The sequence below is a fragment of the Oreochromis aureus genome, linkage group 19, assembly GCF_013358895.1.
Source record: "Oreochromis aureus strain Israel breed Guangdong linkage group 19, ZZ_aureus, whole genome shotgun sequence".
Classification (NCBI taxonomy): Eukaryota; Metazoa; Chordata; class Actinopteri; order Cichliformes; family Cichlidae; genus Oreochromis; species Oreochromis aureus.
This window is the reverse complement of record NC_052960.1, coordinates 2976177-2989645: the sequence shown is the minus strand read 5'-3', so window position 1 is coordinate 2989645 and position 13469 is coordinate 2976177. Positions and strand designations below refer to the sequence as shown.

Here is a 13469-nt window from a genome sequence, read left to right as displayed (position 1 = left end):
CCCTTGAAAAAACCCACAAACTATTCTAATGGTCCCCAAACGACAACTTTACTGATATAAACCCAGGTGACAAAACTGGTCGGGGTACAGGTGAGGTCGCCAGATGTCGTCTTTATGAAGGAAAGAGTTGAGCAGCAGTCGTCCTTGTCCCTGGAGTCACTGGTGCCTCTTACTCTCCATGGAACATCAAATGTAAATGGCTGCAGTTTGGGCTACACTTGGCCTGGATTAACCAGTATGTTCATACCTAATAGTCTTGATGGGCTCTTCATCCTTCTCCCTGTCCAGCAACGGCGAGTCCATTTCAAACATCCTCTCATCCGGAGTGGATGGTTCATCTGGATCATCCATTCCTCTGCCACAATCCATATCATTACTGTCTACCTCCATTGTGTCCATGGTAGTGTCTGAGTCCGGCCCAGGGCTCGCTGGCTCTGCACAAGAACTTTTATTTAGAATGGCAAATATCAGAAATAAACAACTGTCAGTTTGAACGTTGATGCAGAACTTACCTCCATTGAAGTCCACCTCACCTAAACAGTCTCTTGGTACCTTTGAAGCACAGCGCTTATGGCAGTTGAATCTGCAGTCTAGGAAACAAAATGTACAAATGACTCGAATACATGTGATAGTTATGGTAACGTGCTATTCCACGTCTTCTGTAACAGAGTCTTCATTGGTCAGCCTACCTTTACACTGCATGCCTTGGCGGAAGAGACCTTTGAGCAGACGCTTGCAGTACTGGCAGATAGTAGGACGAGTGTAGGTGTGAATGGCGAACGTGTGCGGCACCTTAACCCGTGTCTTTTCCATCTTATCCATCCAAATAGGCCGGCCGCTCCAGGACGGGATGCGCTTCCCTGCCTCCTGATGGGACCTCTGCTGCTGGGGTTGGATGGGAAAAGGGGAAGACGGGGGGTATTTGGAAGAATTAAAAACCATATGCAGGAAGGAAGCGAAAGAGGAAAGATAAATAAATAAGATAAAAAACAGAGGTAGAAGAGCCTGAGAGGGAGTATGTGAGTGACAGACAAAGAGAGTGAGTGATGACATGTGAGTAAAAGAAATCACAGAAAAAAGTGAGTAGTGTCTGCGCTTCTATTGGTCCAAACAAGACGATCAGATTTGTCACTCTTGCCACACATTAGAGTTTAGTTATGATTTTCTGGGGGATAAATGGAGCAGTCTGGAATCTGTCGACATTAACAGGAAGTGAGCTTTCTTCACTTTTTGCCAACAAGTGAGCAGATACATAAACTTGGACTTCTATGGACTTTTAATGTCATTAGCATAATTACATTTCCTGGTGACCTTTTGGAGAGACAAAGACAAGAGGGGAATATCTCAGTGTGGGCTTATGCAAAAATGGTTTCGTAAGACCTCGCTGAGGATCTCTCTACAGAGCTCTGTGCAGCACAATTCAATTTTCTGCATCAGTGGTATTCTACAACAGGGCCCAGGAGGTTCACTCATGGAAAAGAGCCACATTTGATAAGTTTAGAAACATTTAACAGCGGAGACAGAGCCTGTGAGCTGCATGTGGATTGCCTGCCGCACATACTTGGCCAATCGCCTGCTCCGAATATGTCTCTCTTCCTGCTTCTCTCTTATTTTTCTTCATTTTTTCCATTTAAGACAAAGCTTCAGCGAGTTCATTTTACGTATGGATAAAACAGTAATCCTCACATTTTCCCTTCTGTTCAGAGAATACGCAGCTACTAAAATTCCTCTACGTTGCTCTTTTTCTATCCAAACACCTTCATCCAGTCACACTCACAGCAATCTGAGCTTACCTCATCCAGGACAACCACTGCATTTTCAGCAGGTAAAGGTCGGGGGACAGAGAGAGATGGTCCAGGCAGTGAAACATTGGACAGTCGCCTCTTCCTCACGCCACTACAGTTATTTGGGATCTTGAAGGCACAACGCTTGTGGTAGTTTAGCCCACATCCTTAACAAAGCAAAAAAACAGATCACATTAGTTACCGAAATCATGGAAAGATGACATCATTGTAAGAAATGCGGTGAAGAAACGTCTCATTTTGCAAATCAGCCACAAGATGGTCCTGCTGATAAACAGGCTTAGTATGAGAATTTATGGCTAGGAATGTTTCACTGGTGAATAAATCTTCTCTCTTTAAACTTTATTCGCTGTCAGCGGAGAACTTCAAATCCAGCCTAATGACACGAAAACACAAGAGCATATTTCAAGTATGATTCAACAATGTGAAAAAATGGAAGGAAAGCGAGCGCGACACAAGTCCACTGGGATCTGAATGTCAAGCATTTCAACGGCTACTGTGCCTGCGCCACATTGTTCTTGTTTGCCTCTATATCTCCCTGATACATTCACAAGGTCAGATATGTGGTGTGTTTTTGGATCCGCGTTCGAGTGCGGATACAGTAAAAAGGAAGGCGCAGATAAAGGACAAGTTCTTGGGAATTTGGTAGAATTCATCCAGATGTGAGTGCCACTGTGTGTGCGAGCGTCCAACCTTCACATTTAAGCCCCTGCCGGACGAGACCCCATAGCATCTCGCCACAGTAGTCGCAGAAGGTGGGGGCCTTGTAGGAGTGGACGTAAAGGGCATGGGGTCGGATCTGGAAATCTTCAACTGTGGCTTGAGCTAGAAACAAAAAGCAAACACACAGAAAAAAGAGGTTGTTTGACTAAAGATAGAAAAGTTCACAAAGAAACTTCTAATCTAAAGAAAATTATTAAATATTTTTGAATACAGTTTTTAATGTCAGACAAATACTGCAGTAAGTAGGTGCATGTGAGCTTGCACAGGGAAGATCTACTCCACACGCTCCACTTACTGCACATAAACACGGATGCTATGTCTCACTGCTGCAGTAGAGGGCATCACATCTGCACCACATGAGCGTGATCGTTTGTTTCAGTCGAGTGACAGGGCACGCCCATAAGACACCAGAGACATGCATTTTATTCCTGTTTGTTATTAAGAACCGAATATCAAATCAGCAGAGCCGTGAATATGTCTCCCTTCCGGTTTCTCTATTATCTGTCTTCATCTTTTCCACATTTCTGTGTCAAATGAGACACAGTGAGTTTGTCGTTGGCAACAAGACTTGGCTAATCACGGCTGTGAATCATCAAAGATGTGAAGATGAGTAAGATAAGGATCATGCTGCCAAATATCCCTGCGTGTGTGACTGTGCCTTCTCTGTTCCTATGCAGTCACTTATGTGGCAGCAGTGACCAACAGGGGCACAGTTAATATTTACTCTTGGGTTAAGCAGCAAATGTGCTAACGCCATTGCATTGTGTTTGAAGATAAAGGCATTTTCAGCTTAAAAAACAAATGTGAAACGTCCTTTGCTTAGAAGCAGCATCTGATATGAGTAAAGACGGGAGGAATCGTCTCAGTTCAGATTGGGAAGAAACAAAAAGGCAGTCAGGTTAAACGAATCCGATCTCTTAATTTGAGAACAGAATGCAGGACAGGTCAAATGGGAAAGCACACGTTTTGATGTCACTGCCTATAATCCCTGGAATGAAAAATATTTACAGACATTTGCAGGAATATTAGAGATGTGAGACAATTCGGGGGCTGCTGTTGGGAACTGCAGTGGCTGGTGGGGTGATGCTGGCAGTTTGGGAAGAGGAGAAAGAGCTCAGCGAGGTCACATGTCGAGAGGCGCGCACAGCTTTCTCGCACAGACACATGAAAGGCAGCATTCATGAGCTTTCTGCACACACGTCTGCAAAACAACTGGCCACTTCTTAGCAGTCACAGTGTTACGTAATGTTATCGTGCTAATAAGTATCAAACAACTCCAAACATAAACTCGACACGTTGTTTTTCGGAGCGCTTCTCACGAGCGGCGGGGCTCGCATGAATGTACTATCTGTTCGCTCGGAGGCACCGAGTTTCCATTCAGAGTCAAAAGTTTCCATCTCACAAAAACAAGTTAGTTATATTTATGACAAGCAGAAGGTATTGTAAAATATCAATTTCACGCTGCCCGTGGCGGTGAATAAGGGGCTTGTGAAAGTGGGTGGGAATTTAGGAGGAGTGAGAAACAGAACAAAGGGACACTCGGTCAGGCCAAACCTCAAACCTCATGGGCCGAGATGGCCTGCGCAGCGTCCGCTGCGTCTAGGGCCGCCCCGCACATCAGAGCGTGTTTACACTCCGCGGGTCTACTACAATCACTTACTGCAGGAAAAACAAGCCTTTTTCTTTGAGCTCGCAGCCAAGAAAAAGCCACTTCTGCCTGCTTCTTGCAGAGAGGGAGATATTCAGACCGTCCTTCTCCCACAGCCACACAATCCAAAAACAAGCTCGCCGAGGAAAAACTGAATGGAGACGAGGACGAGAGAGAAACTGCGCGGTGGAAAAAGGTTCGTCTCTCAGCTCGTGTTTCTCACGCAAAGATCAAGCGTCCGACACGCAAAGCCCCTCTCAAAAAGAAGGTCACGTTCACCGATTGTGAGATGAAGCATGTGTCCATGTGTAGCAAATCTGAGATCTTCTGCAGACGTTTTCAGCAGGTATATCTCAGGTTATAAATCGCCTGGCTCCACTGTTGGCGCTAACACCTGCAGAAGGATTTGTTCAGGTAGGGGGGGATTAGAACGAGAGAAAGCGGGGAGGGAATCGCGAGCCACAGAGACTGACACAAAAGAGAGCACAAGACAAACACAGACAGAAACAAAAAGAAGGAAGTTCTCCAGTCTTTAGTCTACATTCCTCAGCCTGAAGTATCCTCAGATCCTGAAACTATACAATCATCCCCTGACTAAATCCCTGCAAACAATACTGTCAGCCCAGGAGAGAGGGGGGAAACTCAGCACAGGTGGTGTCAGGTGCTTCCCAGTGGAGGCAGATGGAGCAGCAGCACAGATTGGAGCAGAACAGATATCCTAAGCCATTTGTTGGTCTCAGCACCGCAGAGGAAGCCAGTTCATTCATCGCAGGAAATAACAAAGAAAAACGGAGCACCTGTGTAGTTTTTACAAAGGTGGAAAATTATGGAAAGAAAAAACTCAAACGTCACACAAAAAGCAAGTGTTTGAGAGGACTGTCTGCTTGTATTCGTTCACCTAATGACAGAAAATTGCTCAAGACTAATATTTATTTTGGGAGAGCACAGAGGACGCTCACAACAAGCCTCTCAGCCCCAACGGGACCCCCGAACAAGACACAAAAGGCCGTGTTTATGAAGGTGTGGCAACGACGACTGGGCCCAAAATTTAAAAAAAATAAGCTGACTTGAATACTTGAAGCGTATTACTTTCAGACCATTGTTTAGACTTTGCAAACACTTGGTTTATACTGCTTGGAGGACTTTTATATTCATTTTTCTCCTGTTTTGGAAGTCTAGAAGTCTAAAACGGCACTAACACCGTGCCAGCAAACACACTGCACTGTATCACAGTTCGTATATAAGAAAAGACTGAACAAAACTGGGCAAATTGGAGGAAGTGCGCTGCCAGATTTAGAAGAATTTGGTTTATAGTATAATCCTCTAAATACATGAACAAGTCTGCTGCTAGGTTTATATTAGGGGAGTCACTGCAGGTAAATGGGTCACAACTTCTAACATATACCACAAGTAAAGCAGTTTATCACGTATGCTAAGACAATCATCCTTTCTATTACAACCGATGTCTAAACTGCAAACACTTTATGCAAACTGTCGCATGTTTAGATATTTTCCCAGAACAGAAATATGAACACTGGATGAAGCCAAGCTCAAAATTTTTTGTTTCCTTTGTTGAATTTAAGATTTTAAAAATCTCATTTTATCACTCATAAATAAAAAATAATATCAAAAGCCAGGAAAAATAGTTTCCACCACGTTTTTAGGAACAGAATGTTCTATGAATCAGTCTCTGAATAAAAGGTCTACAAACCCTTTGGTTAAAATCCCGAGAATATAAACAGAAATAACGCTGCGGAGCTTGGATGGATGTAGTGCTGCTCATGTGGAGATATCTGCCTTGGATAATGAGCCTCAGTATTTAGAGTTATGAGCTGTAAAATTACACACATTTTTTCTAAAATGCAGCATTTAAGGTAAAAAAAAACCATGTAAGTAACAGATATCATCATCACATTAAGACTAAATATGATCACTAAATATGCAAATCAGGCACAAGTTCAATAATTATACATTAATTCTGCATAGACGTCTAACAGAAGAAGTGCAGTAAAATAATTATGTTTGAGGGCAGAAGACATGCTGTTGAAATAAGACAATCCAATAATGGAATAACTGATTTGTGCTTTTGCATGATCATCATCAGCGGCTCAAAATGTAACAGTCTTTGTGTCTGCAGCTGCATCAGCTCAAATCAGTCCACATGTAGTTCTCACCTGAACGTGGCCGTAAGCTAAACTACCTGGAAAACTAATCTGAACTGGGACGCTTTATTTTCTACTCTTCAACAGCACAGCTCAAGAATTTCTTTTTTCCTTTACAAATATGCCAACTGACATTTCAGTTAATGCTATTTTGATCAGGTGTTAGCTGCTCTAATTTAAGAGGATGGAAAATGTGCATAAACTGTACAGACACACTTACGGTAAGGTGAGAAATGACATCACTGTTTTACATACCAGAAAGCACCACCTCAATGAGGTCTCCTTCATGGATGTCTTCAGCTGCAGTCAGCCTCTGCAGGATGTTCTCATCGTTTAAGTCGTGGCGGAACAGCAGGATCTTGTCGTACATGCCAAAGAAGCCGCACTCCGGGAACTGGAGAGAAAGGGAGATGCAACAAAAGTAAATAAGCAAGTTTAATTTTAGGTATAACGAATACTGATAAAATTAAATGTCCCGAGACACGATGCCCGATACGTGGACATTTATGGTTATGCACTGCAGTGGGTCAATATCTAATACGGAGCATTTAAAAAGATACGGATCCAGCCAGTTGTCTGATTCTTTTTCAAGCACACACACACGCTCACATTATGTCATTTCCAGCAGCTTACATCACCGCTTGTGTGCAGTATTGTGAACCCAATGGTTCAGGAAGAGAGCCCCTTTCCTCCCTCGGAGGAATCGACACTATATACTTGGAATAAATTCAGTACAGACTAATTCACATTTTCCCCACTGTGATCAAAACGAGTGGCTTGCATTTAAACCTGTGTGTTCTGCATTGTGCACTTTGAGTTTTCTGAGTCATATATTAAGACGAAACGATGATGTGTCTGCTTTAGTTGTTGAAGTGTTTCCGCTGGATTTTAGCAGCTTTCTACAAAAAGATGAATCACCTTTATTCAAGCATGGCTAAAACGCCCAACAGCAGCTATCATCGCTCACAGCGTGTTGACCGAAACAAACCTTGACAAGCTGGTCGTGAACTGCAGCTGAGTGTGAGACATAAAGTCACATGACCAAGGAAAGGGGCGGGGAAGAGGGTGGGAGAGGTAGACGGGGAGAAGGAGGAGGTAAACATCCTGAGAGGAGTTCAGAAGAATCAGCATACAGGAAGTGCAGCGCCAGTCAATACTGAGTCACTTCCTGTGGTGAGGGCAGCCCATAACCTCTTAGAAAGCCATGTTCTTGTCACAGGGATAGGGCTATAATGAAATTATGTGCGTGTACTATATCCACTGTCCATGCGGCGAAACGGCAGAGTTTGCCCAGTGTTGTTGTGCTGTGGCTCTGCAGCACGTCTGTCGTGTTTAAAAGGAGGAAACGCCATCAAAAGGTCAAATCAAAGTGAAACTCACTGAACATCTACTTGGCAAGGATCTGTCCTCTTTGCTCAGACTTTTCAAAGCTCAAAGGAGAAATGCGCTTTGAATGCCAGGAACCTGCGCAGTATAACAACACATCTGCACACCTGACACTGCGGAAAAAGTCCAGCGACCCTCAATGAATTTTCAAAGCTGTCCCTACACGGATTGGGAACTGTGACGCTGTAGTTTAACGCCAAGGCAAGAGCCTAGCCTTGATGCCAAGTAGGTTGGTACTGAAGAATCCACCAGCTGTTTCCCCCTGAACCAGGGTCACATACAATGGGCCACACAGAACAATGCCACTGTGTCCTGGGAGTACCAGGGGTTGGTACAGTGTCTAGGCACAGGACACATAAGACACCTGGTGGCTTATAACTGCCAAGAAACACAGAGAGAGAAAGCGAGACAGATTGATGGCCTGGGGAAAACACAAGTGTATCACATGACTTGTGTCAACTAAGCCAGAAGGATGAAATGCCTAAAGGTAAAAATGTAAATTCTGCAAAGCAACCGATAACTGCACAGGCTTGTAGTGGTGCTTCAGTCAGCAGTGGAATACAGATGCATTGTAATAAAGGAGCCGGACCCCTGCCCCCAACCTGCACTCTGAACCCCCACTGTGGAGGGGAACAGTCTCCCCCGGGGGAAAATTATACGGCAACGGGGAAAATCACACGGCAATGGTTTTTTCCACTGAAAGGCCCAACAGGTGTGGGGTGCTTACAAACGCATTCATGCACTTTCAACAGGCTCATTCTAAGACTTAATTAAATGTCTTCTAATAACGAAAAATACTAAAATATGGTACTGTGCAAAAGTCTTGAGCCACCCCTCATTCACTTTCATTTTCTTCTGACATTGGCTGCTTTTTCACCCATTTTCAGTCCATTTTCACAGGAACGTTATGGTTTCCTTGTTAAACCACCACACACTCATTCGAGCATAAAAAGAGCGCCTAAATCAAGAAATGGACTTAGTAAATAACCAGTCTTCATTTGTATTTTTAGTTACGCATCGTTTGTTCTCATCTGAATCTATGGAAAATGATAAAGGTAACACAATTTAAGTCAAACAAATAGTTTTTGCACCAACAAGGTCATTTCCAAAGAGCTATTTGCTGAAAACCTGGAGTATCTCAGGATGGTGTGAAATGTGTCCTTAAAAAAATGAAAGGAAACAACAAGTGGAGGACAAAAGACGAAATGGCCGGCTTAAAAACCTACCTACAGTAGGTCAACAGTATCTGAAGGTCATGTGCTTATGAATAAGTAAAAATAAAGCCCAGTAAAGACCAGACACAGGACCTGAGAGATGAGACGTTCATCAGAAACGTCTCAGTGGAAGGGGAGGTTAGGAGAGAGCTACAACAGTCAGAATCTGTAAAACACGGTGGAGGTGCTGTCATGGTTTCTGGCTGTTTTGATCCCGTAGTGTTGGAGGTGGACTTATCAGCGTAGAAAAGCACCATTAGATTTTGATCCAGCACCATCTGGAATCTGTCTGATCAAACTGGGACTCATCAGAACAAAAGAAGTTGTGGCATGTGCAGCGACAGCCTGGATGTTCTCTTCCTGTTCTCCAGATGTTCCACTTTTGCCCAAAATGCTTGCTGCTCACACGTTAACACTCTCGTAGGCTGATTACCTGTCAGGGCAGACGCCTCCCTCCTTATTGCACGCTGGGGTAATTTTCCCCACGACTCCATGAATGACAAATTTATTTCTATTTGTATCCCTACTCCTGCTCAGTCATGATGTAAACTTGTGCACAGATCTCACAACAACAACTACATGGCAACATAATCCACATATGAAGACTATTTCAGTCATATCCAAACTGCATGAGAAGCTGATCTTGCTCAGAGTGTAAAAACAAGGCACGCGACTGCAGAATGAAACCTTTCCAGCTCGATGCCACGGCTGACATGTCTACATCCTAATCCTGTCACGCTTTCAGGTGATTAATGCTGTATGGCTCAAACCATCAGCACCAAAGGCGGGAGAAGGGGGGCATCCTTCCTGATGCGGCTGCAGTGTCACGGTAGGGTTTTCCTCCACCCGCCTGACACGCCTGCACTTGGACACACAAACACACGCACACACAAAAGCTGAGGTTGATGCCCATATCTAGCCAGCTTGAGTCACCTCCTCTTGGCTCCTCGTGCAGCACTTTCCACTGTACAGAATGAGTCCCATTCCAGAGCATCTGCATCTGCAGGCAAGAACATAGCAGCTCCGAGGGCAGAGGACATTACTTTTTTCCATGCCCTACTAAAGTAAGAGGAAGCCTATGGTACAAGAACAATAGACTGGCAGGTTTAGGACAACGTTTTAAAAGTTTGTTGTTCTGATCGCAGGTGTAGCGGGATAGCCGAAGGCCGACCTGCGGGTGGATGGATGTATAAAGCACTCCATTTATACATTTTCTCATTCCCGCATGCAAAAATAAACCCTTCACCTCCAGCGTGCGCCTGTGCACATATACATCCTTACACACCATCACCCACACATGCTGCTGCATACATTTCCGAAGCCCGTAGTGACTAAGCGCGTCTTTTGTCATCTTCGAATGAGAGTCCATTCAGCCGAGCAGCCGCGACCACACACGTACACCAAAGACCCCGGCGAAGAGAAGCTGTGTGTGAGGTCCACAAGTCAGGCTGGAAAGACAAGTGGAAAGGGGCTATGCAGTAGTAAGCTTTTGTTAAACGAACTAATCCGCCATTGATATGTTAAATCCTGCTGTAAGGAAAGAGAGTAAGAGGCAGGAGAGGGGAGATGAAGGAAAGAGCGGGACAGATTTGAAATATGGTCCCGTTTTATTGGAAGCCAAAAACAAATTATCTCAAGACGGCCAAGAAAAAATGATCTGACTGGAGAAAAAAAAAGCGTGTAGCTTTGAGGAATATTGATGCTTATTACTATCAGACACAAAATGATAAATGAGTGGAATTAATCGTAGCTCATGTATTCTGCGCGGCTGCTGTACAATTCCTGCACGTGGGCCTCAGTCACAGAGGACACTGAGAGTTTGTTGTGAAACAGGATGGCGTACACCTGATTATGTGGTTAAACATTTGTGTTTCGCTGCATGTGCGATGTGTGGCAAAGGTGAGGGTGAAGCGGCGCTAAGAGCAGCGCGCAGGCTCTGACAGATGGCCGTGTGTTCACAGTAAGGAAAAGCATGCAGCTTGACCTCGGGCTGCCTAACACCTTTATTAGTGTGGCAGCGGGCCAGACAGATGTGGAGGACAGCTACGGTTAACCGTCCAGCTCATCATCGCAGCGCCGGAGATAAAAGTTGGACGATGGAAACAATGCTGCTCGTGTGAAACACGCAGCACTGCACAAGAATGCAGAACTGCAAACCACAGTTATTTTCATCTAGCTCTCATTTTCTTGATTAATCCTTTGATGCTTTGGTTTATGAAAAGTAAGAAAAGTGTGGCTAAAGTTTGATAACACTGCAGTTAAACAGCATATTTGTCTCATCGACGCTGCAAAATGTACGGATACTCTGTAGAACTGTAAAATACTGAATAACTGACATTATAATTATTATAGCCAATTTCATTCATTCTCGTCCCAGATTCCAGCGTTTCAGGGCACCGACACGAGAAGCTTTCAGAAATAGTCTTCCTGGCAAAAGTATTATAAAATGCCAAAATGATAAAAAAAGGTCTTGTTACATCTGGCATCCCATGGTCATGTGAATATTTCCGGATACTCTGACTCAAAAGATTGTGCCATTTTTCCTTATAACACTGCAAATAACTAAATCAGATATGGCCAGAAGCAGGTTAGTTTAGAAAAAGCAAACGGAGCCCAGGACTTCCAGGTGTCCAGATTCTTTCTGCTTTTCTAAAAGTCAAACTTCACCTCCCTACATAAGATATGAGACTGAAGTCGGTTACTATTATTTAGCATTTCAATCAAACGGTCCCCTTGAGAGAAACAAAATGCTGGAAAACTTTACATCCAGCTTGGAAACTGTAGATGTTTCCTCTGCAATGTCCTTGAGCAGATATGTACTTAAAGGAGAGGGCAGCGTTCTCAGGTGTAAATGTGTAAACTAATGGATTTTCTTATACTGAACCAGAGATATGTAAAAACATTACAGAAGCAAAGGGTAAAAGATTATCTAACCTCCAACACAACCTAAAACTTTTCATCGGGATCCTTGTGAAACATTTAACCGGAGTCAGGAGGTAAAAGACTTGTTTATTTTGCTCGAGGTGGCAAGATAAACACTGTCACAAGATCGGCATGATACAAGGTGCTTTTATTCAGCAGATAAATAAATCTATTGACCGATAACCTTGTAATTATTTAATAGTGCTAAGGCACAGATCGCTGTGGCCCACAGACACCGAACCAGAAGACACAAGACGATGTTTTCTGTTTGGTTGCTCTGTATCTGAGCGAGCATCGGGAAGATCTTAAAGAGAGGCCAATAAGAAAAGACGGCATCTGTTCAAACTGGGTTAACAGCTACAATCGTGACTTGGTTAATCCTGATGTGTTGCAGATTTAAAAGGCAGCGCGCGCTGTGCCGACGAGCTCCGCAGTCTGTTGTGAAACCATTAGCTCCGCTGAGCCGTAGTGAGGATTTCACAAATAGGACAACAGTGTTTTCATGTCAAAACAATGGGGAAACCATTGTTTGACTTTGACGTGCTTTTTAACTCCCACAACAGAGCAAAATACACTTCAATACTTCAACTAGTCCAACGGCTGCATTGGAAAATCCAATTATGTGCTCACACGAATCTTGGAGGAAAGCTGTGTAATTACTTTCTTCGAGTCACATCAAACGCCATGTGGAAACTTTGTTAATTTATTAAAGTCAACAGTGGAATTGTATTTGTTTTCATTGCACATTATTAATGTAATACCAGGCAAATTTTTTCCACACAGCATGGCGCAAGTCACTCATGCACTGCAAATTACAAGAGCACTAGATGTGGGCAACAACGGCAGCCAAATAATGAATTTGTCACTTGGACTGATGCGTCAGAAGAGGGCATGTTGGAAACACTCTGGTTTTCCACTGTCTTCTATAACATTATGTGTTTTGGCTCCTCCAGTAACAGTTTCCATTCACTTTAGCTGAATGGATTCACTTTGATGGTGAAGATGTCCTCACAGTATCAAGCTAATTCAGTAACGTGCTTCTTACCCAGTTTATGCAGTAGAGAAAGTCTATCCCACTAAATGCAAGAAGTAAGAAAAGATCTTACGAGTCATTTCAAGCGTTACCATAACCACCAATACATAAACAAACAAACACATGGATGAAATTCACATGCTGAACGACACATGTTGCATTGCACCTCTGAGTGATGTCACACACAAGGAGCAAGTGCAGTGGAATGCAAACCACATGGCTGCGAGAAAGGGGGCGTGACGCTTTTGATATCACGGTATTAAAGGAACAGATCGACATCCCATCCCGATACAAGACGGCGCTTTCAATACCGGAATCAGGTGGGAAAAAAACTAGCCTGGATCTGTCCAGCTGAGCTTCATCTCTTAAAGCTGTAACGTCACTGATTTTCAGGCAACTTCAAAATAAAGCTGGAGACTATCGTGTATAAAGTCAACCGATTTAATAAGGCGAAATATTTTCACCTTCATATAGGATTATTTCTGCATGTTTCAGAGACTCTGTCATCTATACAGAACCAGCATGACTCGACTGAACTCGAATAAACGGTCCACGATGAATCAGGCGAATGCACAGAAA

At 43.7% G+C, this 13469-nt stretch overlaps 1 protein-coding gene across 3 annotated transcripts in view; it reads right to left on the bottom strand.

Moving 5' to 3' along the window:
• Nucleotides 1–13469, bottom strand: part of prkd3 (protein kinase D3) — a 36421-nt gene that overhangs the window by 10996 nt on the left and 11956 nt on the right. For 2 of the 3 annotated variants that reach the window (XM_031752959.2, XM_039603393.1), the window contains 6 exons: nt 6591–6729; nt 2496–2627; nt 1794–1951; nt 690–885; nt 513–590; nt 248–434 (listed from right to left, as the gene is read on the bottom strand). In XM_031752959.2, the coding sequence (XP_031608819.1) occupies nt 248–434; nt 513–590; nt 690–885; nt 1794–1951; nt 2496–2627; nt 6591–6729 (890 nt within the window). The remainder of the gene's footprint in view (nt 1–247; nt 435–512; nt 591–689; nt 886–1793; nt 1952–2495; nt 2628–6590; nt 6730–13469) is intronic. The other variant, XM_039603394.1, reaches the window with a different exon arrangement.